The following is a 15,042-nucleotide window of genomic DNA, read 5'->3' on the forward strand; positions in this document are numbered from 1 at the left end:
TGAGGAAGGGATGGGGAAGGGAGGGCAGGGAGGGAGGAGACTGCACAAACCGGATGACCTCAGAGGGAGCAGAGCCAGCCAGAGCCAGCGAAGAGAAGCCTCCCAGGGACCTTGACCCGGCTTCAGAAGCAGAGCAGAAACGCACAAGTGCACACATGGTGACCTGGGTGCAGCCCAGGAGGGCAGGCATAGTGACAGCAGGCTGGTGCCCGTATCCACACAGCGAAGGCCTGGAGGCGCTACTTTCCCATCAGCTCGCTGGCCTCAGCCACTGTTCCTCCTGCCCAAGCACCACAAAGAAGGCAAGAGTGGGTTCTTTTCTGTTCAGTCTTTATTTACAGCAAAGTACAGAGTATGTGGTCATTTATGTAACTGCTAACAATAAAGGCAGGGCAGTAGAAAGAAAAGGGGGAAGCGCAAGCATCTAAAAGACAAAAAGAAGCCTACGTCTTTATTTACCTACTCACCCAGTTCCTAAGGCAGGACTGGCTAGGCACTCACTGCCTCTAAGGGTGGCCGGATGCTGACCTGTAACCAGCCCCCTGTCCCAGGAGGGCCGCAGAAGGCCCAGAGACCAAGATCAGAGGGGACTCAGCTCCAGGCTCACCTCGACGGTTTCCCCAGCCTGCTCTCCCTCTCGTTTGCTCGGACACCGAGACTTTCCCCACTCCACCCTGAGGTCAGGGTGAAGGGGAGGAGTGGCAGAGAGGTCCAGTCAGCCCTTCTCAGAAGCCCAGCCCTGGGACCCAGAACCTCCCTAGACTGCCTCACCCACACGGTTGTGGACAGGCAGGTGGGAGACTCCAGGGCAGAGGAAAACACTTCCCTACAAGAGGCTACTACTTCCCTCCCATAGCCTCAGGCCCTAGTGCAGGTCAAGGATGTTAAATCAGGGAAGCCACACAAGGACAGCAAAGGAGGTGATACACAAACGAGCTGGGCTCCAATCCCTCCCGCACACAAGCCTTAGCCTGACCTAGTGGCCTCATGAGACTGGCAACCCACCCTGGGCACAGAGACAAGTGTCCAAGCCAGCCCAGGAGAGGCAAGAAGCCAGTGTCCTTGACTGCCCAGCACCCAAGACCACAGTGGGTTGCCGCAGAGACAACAGGTTCTGAAGGGTGAACTGGAGACCTTTCCCTGCCACCCTCCCCAGCCTGTTCTTCAGAGACCACTGCCTCTTTGAGGGCCTACCCTAACCATTCCAAATCAAAGGACACCTGAGGTCACAACACTGCATCTTCCGTACACACACTGCCATCTCTCTGCTCCTACTGGTCTCAGGCTGCCCAAGAACAAGAAACCCAGGGCAGCAGAAGCTCCACTGGGGTGAAGGAGCATGGGACCAGGCCTTCCCACGACACAATGCCTGTTCCCTAAACACATGGTCCTCGGACAACACCTGCGCAGCTGGGAGAAGCAAGCACCACCGGGTACGTCTGAAGCCAGGGGACTCCTATGTACACACGACCAACACTGCCCCACTCTGCTCATCCATATCGCCTCCCCGGGCAGCAAAGAGTACCCAGATGACTCACGCCATGATTTCTGGCCTAATGACTCTATCTGACTCTCCAATGGAATCAGAGATCCAGTGACTCTTAAAATACCAAGTCCGGGACTTGCCACATAGAAAGCTCAAATTCAGATACTCAGTTGGCTAAACGCTGGGGTCACCACACAAAGGCAGAGCTTCCTGTCCCCTCCTTGCCCCAGACGTACTATGTCACAGAACCAGAGGAGTCGTCAGCTCGGCCCAGTGAGCCCCCAACCAAGGCACCAAGAATTGGTGATGGTTTTACCCAGAGGCAGGGCAGCCCTAGAGCTGCTTCCAGCGAGGACAGGGCTTCTCGGAGACACTGGAGGCTTGTTCCCAACACCATGGGTAGATGAGGAAGCGGCTAAGTGAGTCAAGGCTCAGAGATGAGAAGAATCCATCTTCCGAGGCAGTGGGATAGACAGCCAAGGCACTGAATGGTTTGGCACCTGGGAGCTTCAAGTAAAGTTGACCATGCTACCATCGAAGGGCCGAGGCTCTCCCAGACAGGGACGGGCTTCCCCTGAGCACAGACAGGCCCCACCCAACAAGGCAGGAGACCCTTGGGTCCTCAGGATCCTAATCCAGGCCTGCCGTCTACCCTTCATCTCGGAACCGCACAAGGCATGACTGGAAAGATAACCAATACTGACTCGGAAACACGCACTCCGGAGCTTGGCCATCCCGCCAGGTACCGGCCTTCAGAGCAGGCACCCCGGGAGCCTCCCCTTCTCCAACCAGGCAGCTGCTGCCCTTGGGGGGCTCCCTCAGAGCCTGCAGCACAGTCTCCTGAAGGTCTCAGGGGGTGGCAAAGCCCTGCTGGGGATTAGGTTTGACTTTCTGACACAGCCCAAAAGAGTTAAGAGTCAAATGGAGTCCAGAAAAGGGGAAGCAAACTGCATGGTGCTGTTTGCTTCCATGTGACTAGAGTTAAGTGCATCAGTTTATCTGAATGGCTCAAGGGGCTATGAAAGCAATGGAAGGAGAAGGGTTCCCCAGAACGTTTCAGGCTGTGGCAGTCACAAGGGTATAACTAAGGGCATAGCCTACCGAGCACTGAGATGGTCCACACTGAGGTGAAAAGGTTCTGGCTCTTCTGCAGTTAAAAGGTGACGCTTTAGGCCTCTATAATCACACCTCTTCCTTCTCGCTTGGTCCCCTGCTTCCTCCACCCCTCCCCACCAGGAATCTTCAGGAATCTGTACTTCTTGCAAAGAAGGAAGTTTTCACCAAGAGGGAGCCCTCGGAAAAGCTGGAATTCTCCACCCCAAACGTTTTCAGCCTAAGACTCCAACTTGTGACTTAAAAACGCCACTCCCCTTCCCCGCCCCTCGTGCCCGGCAGCTGCCATGTGACACGGCAGCATGGTAAATAAGTCAATCAATGTGGCTGTGATGCTGCCAGTGACGGTCCCTGTTATCCCCACCTCGCTGCAAATCCCCACGCTTCGGGGAACAAAAGCTACAGGCTCCCTATACGGCAGAGCTCTCTTGCCACCCTGTGAGGGGCAGGCTGCCAGCAGAGGTCCTCAACCAAAGCCCAGACTGCAAGGTCCACTGTGCACTCCACAGCTTGGGGGACAGCCCAAGGAATCTCATGGGTGACCTCCCTGGGAAGCACCAGCATCTCAGACGATAAGACAGGCATAATCCCCTCCTTCCCCACTCAATCAGGAAGCGACCCCATCACATCCCCACCAGGGAAGGAGAGCGAGGCAGCTCTGGCTTTCGGAGAGACTGAGAAGCGGTTGAGTCAGGAAGGAAGCGTGGAGCTACCAGAGCAGCCAGAGGTGGGCAGGGGCAAGAAGAAAACGCAGAAGACTCGTTCCCCTCAGTGGGCCCCTTCCCTGAGTTTGATTTTTGAGTTGAGGTCTTGCCTAATTTCAACTCAAAAAAAAAAAAAAAACAGAAAAGAAAAGAGGATCTCTTATCAACATTATCCTAAAGCTCCAGCACCAAGAAGGTGGCATCTGGCAAGGGAAGAGATCAAAAGTTCCAAACTCCACTTCCAACGAGTCCCACAGACAGTGAGAGCCGCGAGCCGTGAGCCTCCCTCCCAGATGCCTGAGCCTGCCCCACCTGGAACCCACCAGGCAACTTCCCTTTGGTGAAACTCCAGCTCCAGCCCCCAAAACACTCAAGTACAGGCCCTCCTGCAGAATACTTACGGCAAACAACTGTACAGTATTTGTACATTTACACAAAAATAGATCCTTTTCTATATATATATATATGTATTTATAACTGGTTACACGTTGAAGTCATAATTAGGCATCACCAGTAGTAGTTGGCACAGTTTGTCATTTAAGCTCAGGGTCAAGTTCTGTTTCATTTCGCTGCTCCGAAGTACCAAAAAAAAACCCAAAAAAAACAAAAGGCATTTCATCCCCATGGTGTTTTCTTAAATACAGCAATGTCATAGGAAACCATATGTATAGATGCACAGTGCCTCCTGCCCCCTCCTCCTGTCCCTTGGAGATCGGGGCCAGGGGCTGAGGAGACGGGGGTCAGTGCGGCCGGCTGCTGGACTCCGAGGCCTGCCTCTTGCGTGAAGGGGTATAGCCATTGAGATAGCCGTTGGTCTGCCGTTTGGAGATCCCTCCGTTCAGGATGTCCTGGATGTGCTGCACGATGAGGTTGATGGCCACTGTGGGGCAGAGATCAGCAGAGTGTTAGGGACACGGGGAGGGTGGGAGCACGTCTGTGGGGCTGTATGTCTGTTTGGGTGGACGGCACTCAGGAACCAAAGGCTAAAAACTGTTCCAGGAAGCTGGCTCTGCCGCTTGCGAGCAGGTCATGCCACCTCCCCAAGCCTCCATCAGGGCTAATATGACCCCCGCAGGGGCATTCTCGGAGTAGGACAATGTAGGACGCGATCAGAGGCACGGACTGGATGAAAGCAATCGACCCAAATTCTGGACATGAGGTCTGGCCTTCGCTCTGACGCCATCAATTAGCTGTGAGACCCTTCCACTGGGTCCCCATCCCATGCAGCTCCCCATCCCCAGGACAGGGACCCCACAGAAGGCCCTCTCCTCCAAAGGTCAAATGGGACTCTCTTTCCTTAGCCTTGGAAATAAATCATATGCTTCAAGCAAATGATCAATGTTAACATCACCAAAAATGGGATAAACATCAAGTGCTCTCTGAGGTGATGCCCCAAGAACACCCCTCCCCCAGGGTATTCTCCAGACTATATAAGCTGAAGCTAATCATGAGGACACAAAGGCAAACCCAAGCTGAGTGCCATTCTACAAAACAATGGGCCTGTACTCCTCAAAAATATCAGTGTCATAAAAAACAAAGAAAGGCTGAGGAAAGTTAAGGAGATTAAGTCAATATTAATTGTCCTGGATGTAATGGGTGCACTGTGGCTATGTAAATGAAAATGGCTTTGTCTTTAAGAAATATACAGTGAAATTTTCACTGCTGTGACTAACTCCCAAAAGGCTCGGCAAAAAATTAACTTTTTAAACAGAGGAAAATTGAAATAAATGATAAAGAGAATGAGAAGACAGGGTCTTCTCACAATTCAACTCTGCCCCATTATGCCTAAGTCCAGGGATAGTCCTACTTTCTAGACAAGTCAAAGCTAACGCATAAATGAATTAGTGGTAGAAATCCCTTTCCCTTTAGGAAAGGCTACCTTAGTGGCAGGTCATTCTAAATTAGATTAAGAAGGAAATCTGCTTTTGCTAAAAAATGGCCTCAGATACAAGGCAGCCAGGTATCATCACTGGAAATGATAGTAGAAGGTAATCTATTACCCTCTGATTGTTGCCAGAGAAGCACAAGTTCACGTCTGTCCCCATTTATGTACATGCATATTCACAGGGGCCTGTCCCCGAGGCCAGACGCATAGGTATAAATACCTTTCTGGCTCACAGCAGCAGCCAGTGGCTCACCCACATCTATAGAGCCTTGTTTGGTTACCACATCCTACCCCAAAGTATAACTGACAAAGGGTAGAAGTTATGCCCCATGAGGACTCACCTAGATTATCTGCACCTCTAGGAATGATCACATCAGCATATTTCTTTGTCTGTGGAGAAAGATATTTACAATGCATTAAATGCATTACAATGCGTTAAAGAGAGAAGCTGGCCCAAGCCACTCTCTAAGGGAATGTGGGGAAAGGGCCAGCCTTCTCCAACCAATCCCAGAGAGCAGCAGCTTGTGGCTTTAAACCTAATACATTTTATCCATTTTATCTAATTTATAATAAATTGGCTTTTCCCTGAGTTCTCATTAGCATTTAACATTGTTTCAGCTTACAATCTGCACAGAGAACATGGTCTTTGAAACCAAATATATAATTGCTTCTTCACCACTAGGAAAACCATCGGTTAGTAAAACCAAACTTAAAGGGGAGCAATTCACCTTGGATTTCTATACACAGTTTATCTAGCACGAGGGTAAACCCCAAAAAAAGTAATCGCCGTTGATGACCATTTTCCCTGGCTCTGTTATGACACAGCCTTAAAAAAAAGAAAGAAAGAAAGAAAGAAAGAAAAAAAAGCCCACAGACTCTCTTTTTTTTTGTAAAGTTTACTGACATTTTGTGGACCATTTTACAAATAACTTGTGCCCTGGTGAGACCACATAAACGATGCCTTAGGACACGGGCATCTTTACTCTGTGCAGCTTCCACGCCACAACTGCTGAATCGCGACTGAGGCCCGACTTGAATCAGGCAGACAGTTTATCAGGCCCAAGTTCCTGGTTGATGCGGGAATGAGCTGCTCTTCCCTGAGCTGAGTGGCTGGACGGGAGAAACAGGTAGAACAACCTAGAAAATATTTATGTAAAATTCTTAGCTCCATTACAACTAAGTTAAACAGCAGAAAGTTGGCAGTAAACTCTAATCTATGTCCAGTAATCAGTTTCCTTTGTATTCTTATTATTAAGTTAAAAAGAGCAGGAGAGGTCCTCAGATGGATGGATAGAATTGCACAGCTCCACAGCCACCTCTGCCCTCTTCCCAGAAACCTAATCCTGTGACCCAATCCTCTCCAGGGGAATGAACAGGGCATCAGCGTTACTCAGGCTGACTCAAAATCTGCCTGGTTCCTGACTGAAACAAATGTCAAGTCTGTTTTGATGCAAAACCTACTAACAGACTTAAAGAAACAAAGAGGCCCCCGGGGTGGGGGGATGGGTGGGGGAGGGGTGCGGATGAACTGGGAGATTGGGACTGACGTATATACACTACCATGTGTAAAACAGATAGCTAGTGGGAACCTGCTGCACAGCACAGGGAGCTCAGCTCGGTGCTCTGTGGTGACCTAGATGGCTGGGATGGTGGGGAGGTCTAAGAGGGAGGGGATATAGGTATATGTATAGCTGATTCACTTCATTGTACAGCAGAAACTAACACAACATTGTAAAGCGATTATACTCCAATAAAAATAAAGAAAGAAAGAAAGAAAGAAAGACGGTTTAGGATCATATTTTTCCACGAGAGGAAAAAGAAGTTAATTATTAGGAGAAGCAGAGAAATCCCCACACTCGGCCACACTCTACACCTCTCATCTCCCTGAAGGCATCACCCAAGACCAGACGAAGACCCAACCTCTCTCGCTTTCTCTCAGAACTTAACCTCACCACTCCAAACCTCATGTCCCTGAGGCCTTCCCTCAACGTTCGCCTGTCTTTCATGAGGAAGCTGGGGTGTTTCCTAGGCTGAGGGTTGATTCGCTAAAAGCTGAGAATTCCCCCGCCCTCACCCTTCCTTCTCTGAAAGCCAGCTCACTAGAGAGTTCCCAGCTGCCGTGGGGAGGCCTGACAGAGCCTGTGCTAGGGCAGAAGTACAGAAGCCTGTTCCAATATGGCGAACCTCCCAAATGGGAACTTACACAGGGACCAATGACAAGCTCGAAACGGGGCTCAGATGTAGTGGCAGAAGAGATTCAGAAGGGAATACCTTGTAGCTGAGGCCTCCTACACCAGTACTCCAACCATCACAGACCTTCTGAAGACCCAAGTGGCTGAGTCTATCCTTGGATACTGATGCACCCTCGATAAAGGGTCTCACACCATGAGCCTACCAAGCAAGAAGTGTACAGCTTGCTGGACTCAGACAGCAGGATCCTGAAGGGGTACCCCACAAAAAGAGTGGCAGGACAGAGCTCTTGCAGAACACAGTGATAGGAAACAAAGTGCCAAAGGCTGCCCTTTCTTAGGACTTGAAGATAGAGGAGGGAATGAGTGAAGTCTCAGCCAGGGAGCTCAACTTACAGACCTTTATTTGTTTGATTACATTTTAAAGACTAAATTCAATGAAAAACAAGAACACAACTCACTGGCAAGCAGAATTCCTCAAAGGCAGGCTTGACGAATGTAATGTACTGAGATAAAATCTGCTCAAGGTCCCTCCCTCTTTCGCTGATGTCCCTTAATACTAGAAGAGAAGGAAAAACAAGAATCAAGAAAACAGTGCATGAGTCAATGCATGTCCGCCTTTCACAAGGCCGACCAGGATCACACAGGCTTCACAATGACTCTGGATGATTCACAAGCCGGATTCCTGAGAGACTTGACCAAGAGCCAGTCAGCAGCAGCTTTGGGAAAAACAAGTTGCATTTTCACGTGTTGCTACGGTCAAATCCAGCTATGCTCTCCAAAGCAAAAGGTTGTCCAGGAAAGGCCAATAGTCTTCTGGTTTCAAGCAACATTTGACCCAAATAAAACTTCATTGCGAACCCCAGAAAAAGGCAGGACAAACGCATAACAGGAAGTGGACTGGACCCAGAGAGGTGGTGGGGCTTCCTGGAAAAGGGTGCGGGTTGCCCAGAGACTTCTCCTTTGCCCACCCTGATCCCGTACCCTTACACTTACTTACCTGTGTTCAGGACGGCAACCCTCTGCTGATGTGCCACCTCCGCCTGCCCGGCTCCCACCCACACTTGAGCCCCTACAGGGGGTAGAAGTGGGGCAGAGGGCCCAGCTGTGGCCAGCCACTCCTGCCCACCTCAAGCACAGAGGTCTGCAAAGGGAAGACCTCTTAGTGAAAGATGAGAAAACCATGGTGTAAGAAACCGTGGGCTGGAGCTGTGAAGCTGCCCAGATGGACCCAAACTCACCACCTTCTACCTTCTTCCTCCTGGGGGGGGGCTGTTATTCGGGGACTTGCAACAAACACTGCTTTTAATACAGTCTTTCATCAAAACATGGAAAAAAAGCATCCAGAATCCTGGTTCCGCCACTGTACACTAACCTCCCTGGGCCTGAGTTTCTCCCAAACTCAGCAAGTGAGTTTGAGTCCCATAATCAAAAACAGCCCCTCCCTACATATGTTTTCAATCTTGGCTATTAACTCTTTCCCTCCCACCCCAAAAGGGTATCAAATCCATCTACAATCATTTGCAAAGGGCTCTCAGCTCCTCTCAATCATTTCTCAGGTAATCGTTTCAGTGTGGGATGAAACTCACTGTAAACAAACATAGGGAATACTTCTAAGTGAATTTCTGGAAAGCCACGTCTGTAAATAATTCTGTGTTTACACACAGGCGTGCACACAGGAACGCACGCACGTGGGGGAGCGCAGGTAACAGGGAGAACCTGTGGTTATGGTCCAGGCTGGCATGAAGTCTGCACGATCAGGTGGCTAGAAAACTGTCAGGAAGACCCCATTCCAGAAACCCGGGTAATAAATATACTGCTATCACCATTGACTTCTCTACCGGCTCCTCAAATCACAGGGAGTTTTCCCCCGCATGAGCCCTGGCAATAAAACGGTTGGTTGGTCCCTAAACCGTCAGGATTTGCCTCACAAACCCTGCCGCCTGTGCACCCAGCCCAGCCAGGAAATGGTCTTCTCAGGCATTTGGACACGGGGCCCTGCTCCAGCTGCCACCGCCGCTGCTCTGTCAGGGACGCTCGGCCAAGTAGGAGCCCCAACAGGTGCCACGTGGCTCAGCCCCACAGGCCTCCAAGAGCTCGGGCACTCAGGCCAACGGGCTGAGCTCACCAAAACACACAGCCCGTGCAGCCTCCAGTTCTTCACACGTCTCCAGATAAGGTCCAAAGAAAAAAGGAAGCCAGACCAAAAGGGTATCAGAGCTGGGGGGAGAAAAGCAAACATACGCCCGCACTTATTAAGCAGCTTTGACTCAAAAGCCCTGCAAAAGCCTGATGCCGGGTTTGTTTCACAAGACGTGCATTTCACACAACTGCTGACAGCTTCAGCACTGTGGGAACCCCTGTCCTTCCCCCAGAACACACACACACACACACACACACACACACACACACACACACACACACACACACACTCCCCTTTCACATCACTCTGCCACTGCCCTCAGCCCAGGCCTGCAGCTCTCTTGTGTCTTGCAGACCCGAGAGCATCACCTGTCATGCATGTCACGGGAGACAGGAACGTACCAGGGGGAAAGCAGTGAACGCAGGTGAGTCACACCTGCGTCCGCTGAAGCCCAAAGCCACTTCTTGCCCCATCAGCTACACTGATGGGGGCAAAACTGACCCAGTTTGAATCCTGACCCCATTAACTACTACCTCTGTGGCCTTAGACAAGTTACTTAACATCTTTGGAGCTCATTTTCCTTAACTGTAAAGCAGAGCCCATAATAGCAACTTTCTCACAAAGCGGTCACTTAGGAAGACAGGGAGATATACATAAAACTCTTCAGCACCGTGGCTGGCACATGGTGTGTATTCAATAAGCCTAAGTTTCTATGATTATGAAGACAACAGGACCTGAGGAAGCTCCGGGAGAGGGATGGCTCCCTGAGACAGCAGACTATCGGGAGGATGGGAACTGTGAACTCAGGTGAGCAGGCTGGACCCAGTGGGGGTGGGAGTCCCTCAGAGCAGCTGGGAAGGCGGGGGGCGGCGGGTGGGCGCTGCAGTGCAGGAGTCGGGGGCGGACACGTGGAAAGACAGGATGGAGAGGGAGAAACAGGAAGACAGGGAGGAGGCATCCTCCAGCTTCCAGCCTGGAAAAGGAGATGGCAGTGGGTCGGCATGTTGCCCAGACGCTGGGAACACGCAAAACCAGAAGGCATCGCCCACCTCTGCTCCCAAGAGTCTTCCATCGAATTATTACCTTAAACAGACGGGACCCCTCCTGAAGCCAAGGACAACTCGGGGTCAGCCAGTTCACTGCACTGAAATGCCTTCCTCCTCAGAGTCAGGAAACGGGGCCAAGCCAACAACTAAGTCAGAACAAGGTCTGGGCACAAACCGGAAACTCCAGGGACTTAGAACCAGCTTCCTCGTCATCACTCTGACCCTGGCATATTTGCTGGGCTGGTATAGGCCCTCTCAGAGGGGCCCTGCAGGGTAAAGGGCAGGAAACGACAGGTCTACCCTTCCCTGCTTGGCTTCCACTCAGCCCTTCCAAATCAGCTAGTGCTGCTTCGCATCAGCCAAAGCCGAGAACCAAATGTAGAAGGACCCAGAATAAACACAATTCCTCCATGGCTGTCAATTCACTTAAAAAATTCCTTGAGGAGATGTGTTACCCTAGTAAAAGAACACATTGACTATGTCAAGGCTCGCTGCAGCCCTAATTCCGTGTAAACTGGGCACAGAGAGCCATGGCGGGAGAGACTAGGGGTCAGCAGTCCCAGGGCCCCCGCCTCACGTCTTCCCTGTCCCTAATTCAAGGGTTGGTTAAATTCACACAGAGAGGGAAGGTGAAGGCAAGCTCTGCTGGGAGGAAACCAACTCCCTAGAAATACAAGGGGGTCCCTGGGAAGGAAGGAAGTCCTTCCAAGGCTATGAGACTTGATGCAGACCTCCCTCCCACATGAGGGTCAACTTGGAATGTGCCCAGGAGGATGTAACCCACAGACGGGTGAAATCATAGCGCTCACTCAAGTCTCCAGGAATGTTCTTTTGCTCCACAGCTCCCGACTAACCCTCCCTCCCTCTCCCTTACCCACAAAGCACATGCCAGGCATATTTTTTGTCCTAGGTGGACAGAGAGTGAATTTGTAGAAACAGCTTTTGCTGAGAGTGACTAAGCAGTGGGTGACATGAAAAGACAGCGGAACGGAAAGAAGGCAGAGACCTGCCCCAGGGGCACCAGGGAAGGCAGGGGGTGAAGAGAACTGACCCTAAGAAATCCCCAGAGAAGGCCACCATCACCTCAGGTCTCTCCCCCATTTCACATAAGGATCTCAGTACAAGAAAAGGAGGGAGACGTTTCTGTTTAATCTACCCTAGGATTATTTGTTTGAGTGAATCAGAGTCCAAGGATGTTGCCACTCCACAAAACGTGGTTCTAATTTCCTGTGCAATTTCTTGCACTTGCTCCTCCCTCAGGCATCACTCCATCCCCTGGGACTTTAGTACCACCTGCTGGACTAATGATGGTACCAGCCCAGGTGTCACCAGCTCCTGAGGACATGACTACTCAGAGGTTCTGACAAGTCCTGAGAGAACACTCGGAAAACATAACATCATAATCTCAGGTGAAGCAGGTTTCTGATCTGCCACATTGATATTTATCAACTAATGCCACCACCAGGCATTTTACCTGCATTACCTCTGATCGGCACAACTATCTCAGGAGTACTAACTAATCCTTACATGATCAACCAATAGGAAAATAAGGTACAGAGAGATTAAAGCATAATCCGCCCAAGGTCGCACATCTACTAAATGGTGAAACCAGGATTTAAATAATGTCCAGTTTAGGGGGGAAAACCGCGGTGGGGTGGGGATGGTGGTGTGCTGAACTGGGCGATTGGGAGTGACATGTATACACTGATGTGTACAAAATTGATGATGGATATAAACAAACAAACAAACAAATAAAAAGTCCAGTTCATCTGACTCCAATTTTCCCCCCAGTGATGCCTCCCAAATTTGGCAAGCTAATATGGACATCCGAGCAGATCAGCCTAGGTAGGACCTGGGTTTGTGGATGAAGGTGATAAACCAGACCCTGGGGCAGATGCATAAGCAATTGTCAGGCTCAAGCCTCAATTCTCTGTCAAAAAAGATCACGCAATTCTTTTTTTTTTTTTTTTGCAATTCTTATCTGGCCTGTGTAACCCTAAAACACAGGCCTGTCCCCTTCATATTACCCATTTAAATAAAAAAACCCATGCCTGGGAGGTAACAAGAACCACCAAAGTCACAAAGTTAGCAAGGGGCTCTGCTGGGACTAGAATTCTCCTTTTTTCCATCAGGTTACTCCCCCTGCCCGACACCACCGGGGAGGGGAAGTACAGCTCCCCTGACTTAATAGAGTGTGACTCCTATTACTTCTTAGGAGGGCAAAACCCAGGGAGTCATTTCTCTAGATTCTGCCATTTCCACTTATAGTTCTTGTGACAAGAGTACTGAACTGGATAAACTAAAAATCTGTTTCATGAACCGGAAAAGAGGAAACTTCACAGACTTTGAGGTCAGAAGGCTCTGGGCTGGAGCTTATGAAATTTGACTCTGCCAACGACTTGCTCTGCGACTAGGAGCTAACCCTGGCGTTTCCTGTGTCACTCCTCTTCCGCACGATGGGGACTCAAACCTTAAGTCAGCTTTCATCCCCCTCCTCAGTCACCCACACCCCACTGCCTTGGTTGGGGTCCTGTCAGCTCTAACTCTGCTAGGAACCTTTCTCATCTCTCCCCAACTCTCCATTGCCCCTCACACCACCCACGGGCGACAGCCCTACCTGTTGTCCAGATCAGCAAGACAGTCCTAACAAGCCATGGTGTCTCTGTTTGCGGTACATGCCTTCCTGGGCTGCCTACGCCATCACCCCGCCACATCCAAGTCCAGAACCCACTTCCCCCACAAAGCCTCCCAAGCTCTCTGGTGGAAGCAATCCCTCTGCTTCGTGTCCCGCAGAGCTGAATTCACAGGCTCCGCTCTCCCACCAGCAAGCAGTTTGGTGTCTTCAGCACACGCGGAAGGAAGACCTGCAGAGAGAACAACTGACTTTGCTCCCAAGCTGGGTGGACAGGGTGACCAAACCTCCACAGAACTTTCCGGAAAGCGAAGGGTGAGAGAAGCGGGCAGGTGGGACCAGCTGCCCAGAGTTTCAGGCAGAGGGTGTTCCTGCCCCCCCCCCCAGATGTCCTACAGTGAGTTCCCATCTTGATTCTGACACCTGTGGGGAAATCATAAGGACCTGAGCATTTAACCAAACTTTTCCCCAGCAAAACCAAAACGTAAACTTCTTATGTCATCTCTGTGACCTCACGAGCCTTTCGTTACCTGAAACAATAAGTGACTAATCCCTTCTCAGATGTCACCAAATGTTTGGGCAGCAGGACATCCCTGGGACTAGACTGACTCAGTTGGGCTGGGCCACGCAGCCACGAGGCTGCCTCGGGGAAGGCACGGGCCCCAGAATAGGGGAGGGCAGGGGCCTGTCACAGGCCACCGACAGGGCCATCAGAGGCTTTTGGAACGCACCTCTGCGGGAGAGCCGGGTGTCCGCATCTGTGTCCACGAAAAGCTTCATCTGGAACAGGTCTCGCACTTCCTGGGAGTAGAAGGCCAGGATCCCTTCGAAGAGCACCACGTCCGCAGGGTAGACGGTAACCGTCTCCTCCTTCCTGCAAACCAGAGCAGATGATGGGCCGAGCCAGGTGGGGGGAGCCCGGGAGGAGGAAACAAGAGAAGCTGTCTGGGAGTCTGGGGTCCCAGCCCCTTGACTGAAAGGGCGCTGAGAGGGTTTAGCTAACACAGCCTTACAGAGCCCTCACACCACCACGGGAGACCCAAGAATGAGCACCAGGACGGCTGGAGCAAAGGTCTCCTGTGACCAGTTCTTCTGAGCTTTCGCCATAAAGCAGATGGGTAGACACCTTTCTCCTTGGAATAAAAAACCTGCTGTTGGGACCTCCCTGGCGGTCCAGTGGTTAAGACTCTGCGCTTCCAATGCAGGACACGCAGGTTTGGTCCCTGGTCGGGGAACTAAGATCCCACATGCCACACAGCACGGTCAAAAAAACAAAAAAACAAAAAAACCTGCTGTTGAATGAAGAATAAAGACAGACAAAAGAAGATGTGATCACTTTTTTTTTTTTTCCCCCTCCGAAGGCGTCTCCAGGAATGCTCTCAGTCCTGGCATTTATGGAACCTAACACTCTGAACTTTCAAAAACAGAAACTCACAGTTTTCTCCCAACAACTCCACCCCCTCCCCCAGTGCTGAGGCAACTGGGAGGAAGAAGGAAGGGGCAGATGGAGGGAGGGGAAAAGAAAGCTTTAGGTAAGAGGGTGGGAAGGGGAAAGGATTTCTGTGGAGGGAAAGAGTCCCAGTCCTGCCAGGTTTGGCTCTGCCCGGCTCCTACAACTGTCTTCCTTATCAGTAAAGCAGGGACATACATTACCTCATCCATCTACCCACAGGATTGGGAAGCCCAAGGCAGATACTACTGTCAACACGACTTTTCAAAAGCCAGGGGAGTGAAACCAAATGGATAACTGGGGCCTGCTGGGGTCCAGCTCCGCCCTGTCTCAACTTTCACTGCAATCTTATCTTTTGCTTCTGTCGGAAAACCACCTTGCACTTCACCTCAAA

General features: G+C 50.9%; 1 protein-coding gene across 4 annotated transcripts in view; it reads right to left on the reverse strand.

The window, feature by feature from the left end:
* Positions 1-313: 313 nt before the first annotated feature.
* Positions 314-15,042, reverse strand: part of UCK2 (uridine-cytidine kinase 2) — a 79,527-nt gene continuing 64,798 nt past the window's right edge. For 3 of the 4 annotated variants that reach the window (XM_082361016.1, XM_082361015.1, XM_082361014.1), the window contains 4 exons: positions 13,930-14,072; positions 7,839-7,936; positions 5,530-5,578; positions 314-4,183 (listed from right to left, as the gene is read on the reverse strand). In XM_082361016.1, coding sequence (XP_082217142.1) covers positions 4,044-4,183; positions 5,530-5,578; positions 7,839-7,936; positions 13,930-14,072 — 430 coding nt within the window. In that variant the 3' untranslated portion in view covers positions 314-4,043. Of the gene's footprint in view, positions 4,184-5,529; positions 5,579-5,610; positions 6,326-7,838; positions 7,937-13,929; positions 14,073-15,042 lie in introns of those variants that run through there. The other variant, XM_082361017.1, reaches the window with a different exon arrangement.

This window comes from Balaenoptera borealis, assembly GCF_965194805.1.
Source record: "Balaenoptera borealis genome assembly, chromosome: 1".
NCBI lineage: Eukaryota > Metazoa > Chordata > Mammalia > Artiodactyla > Balaenopteridae > Balaenoptera > Balaenoptera borealis.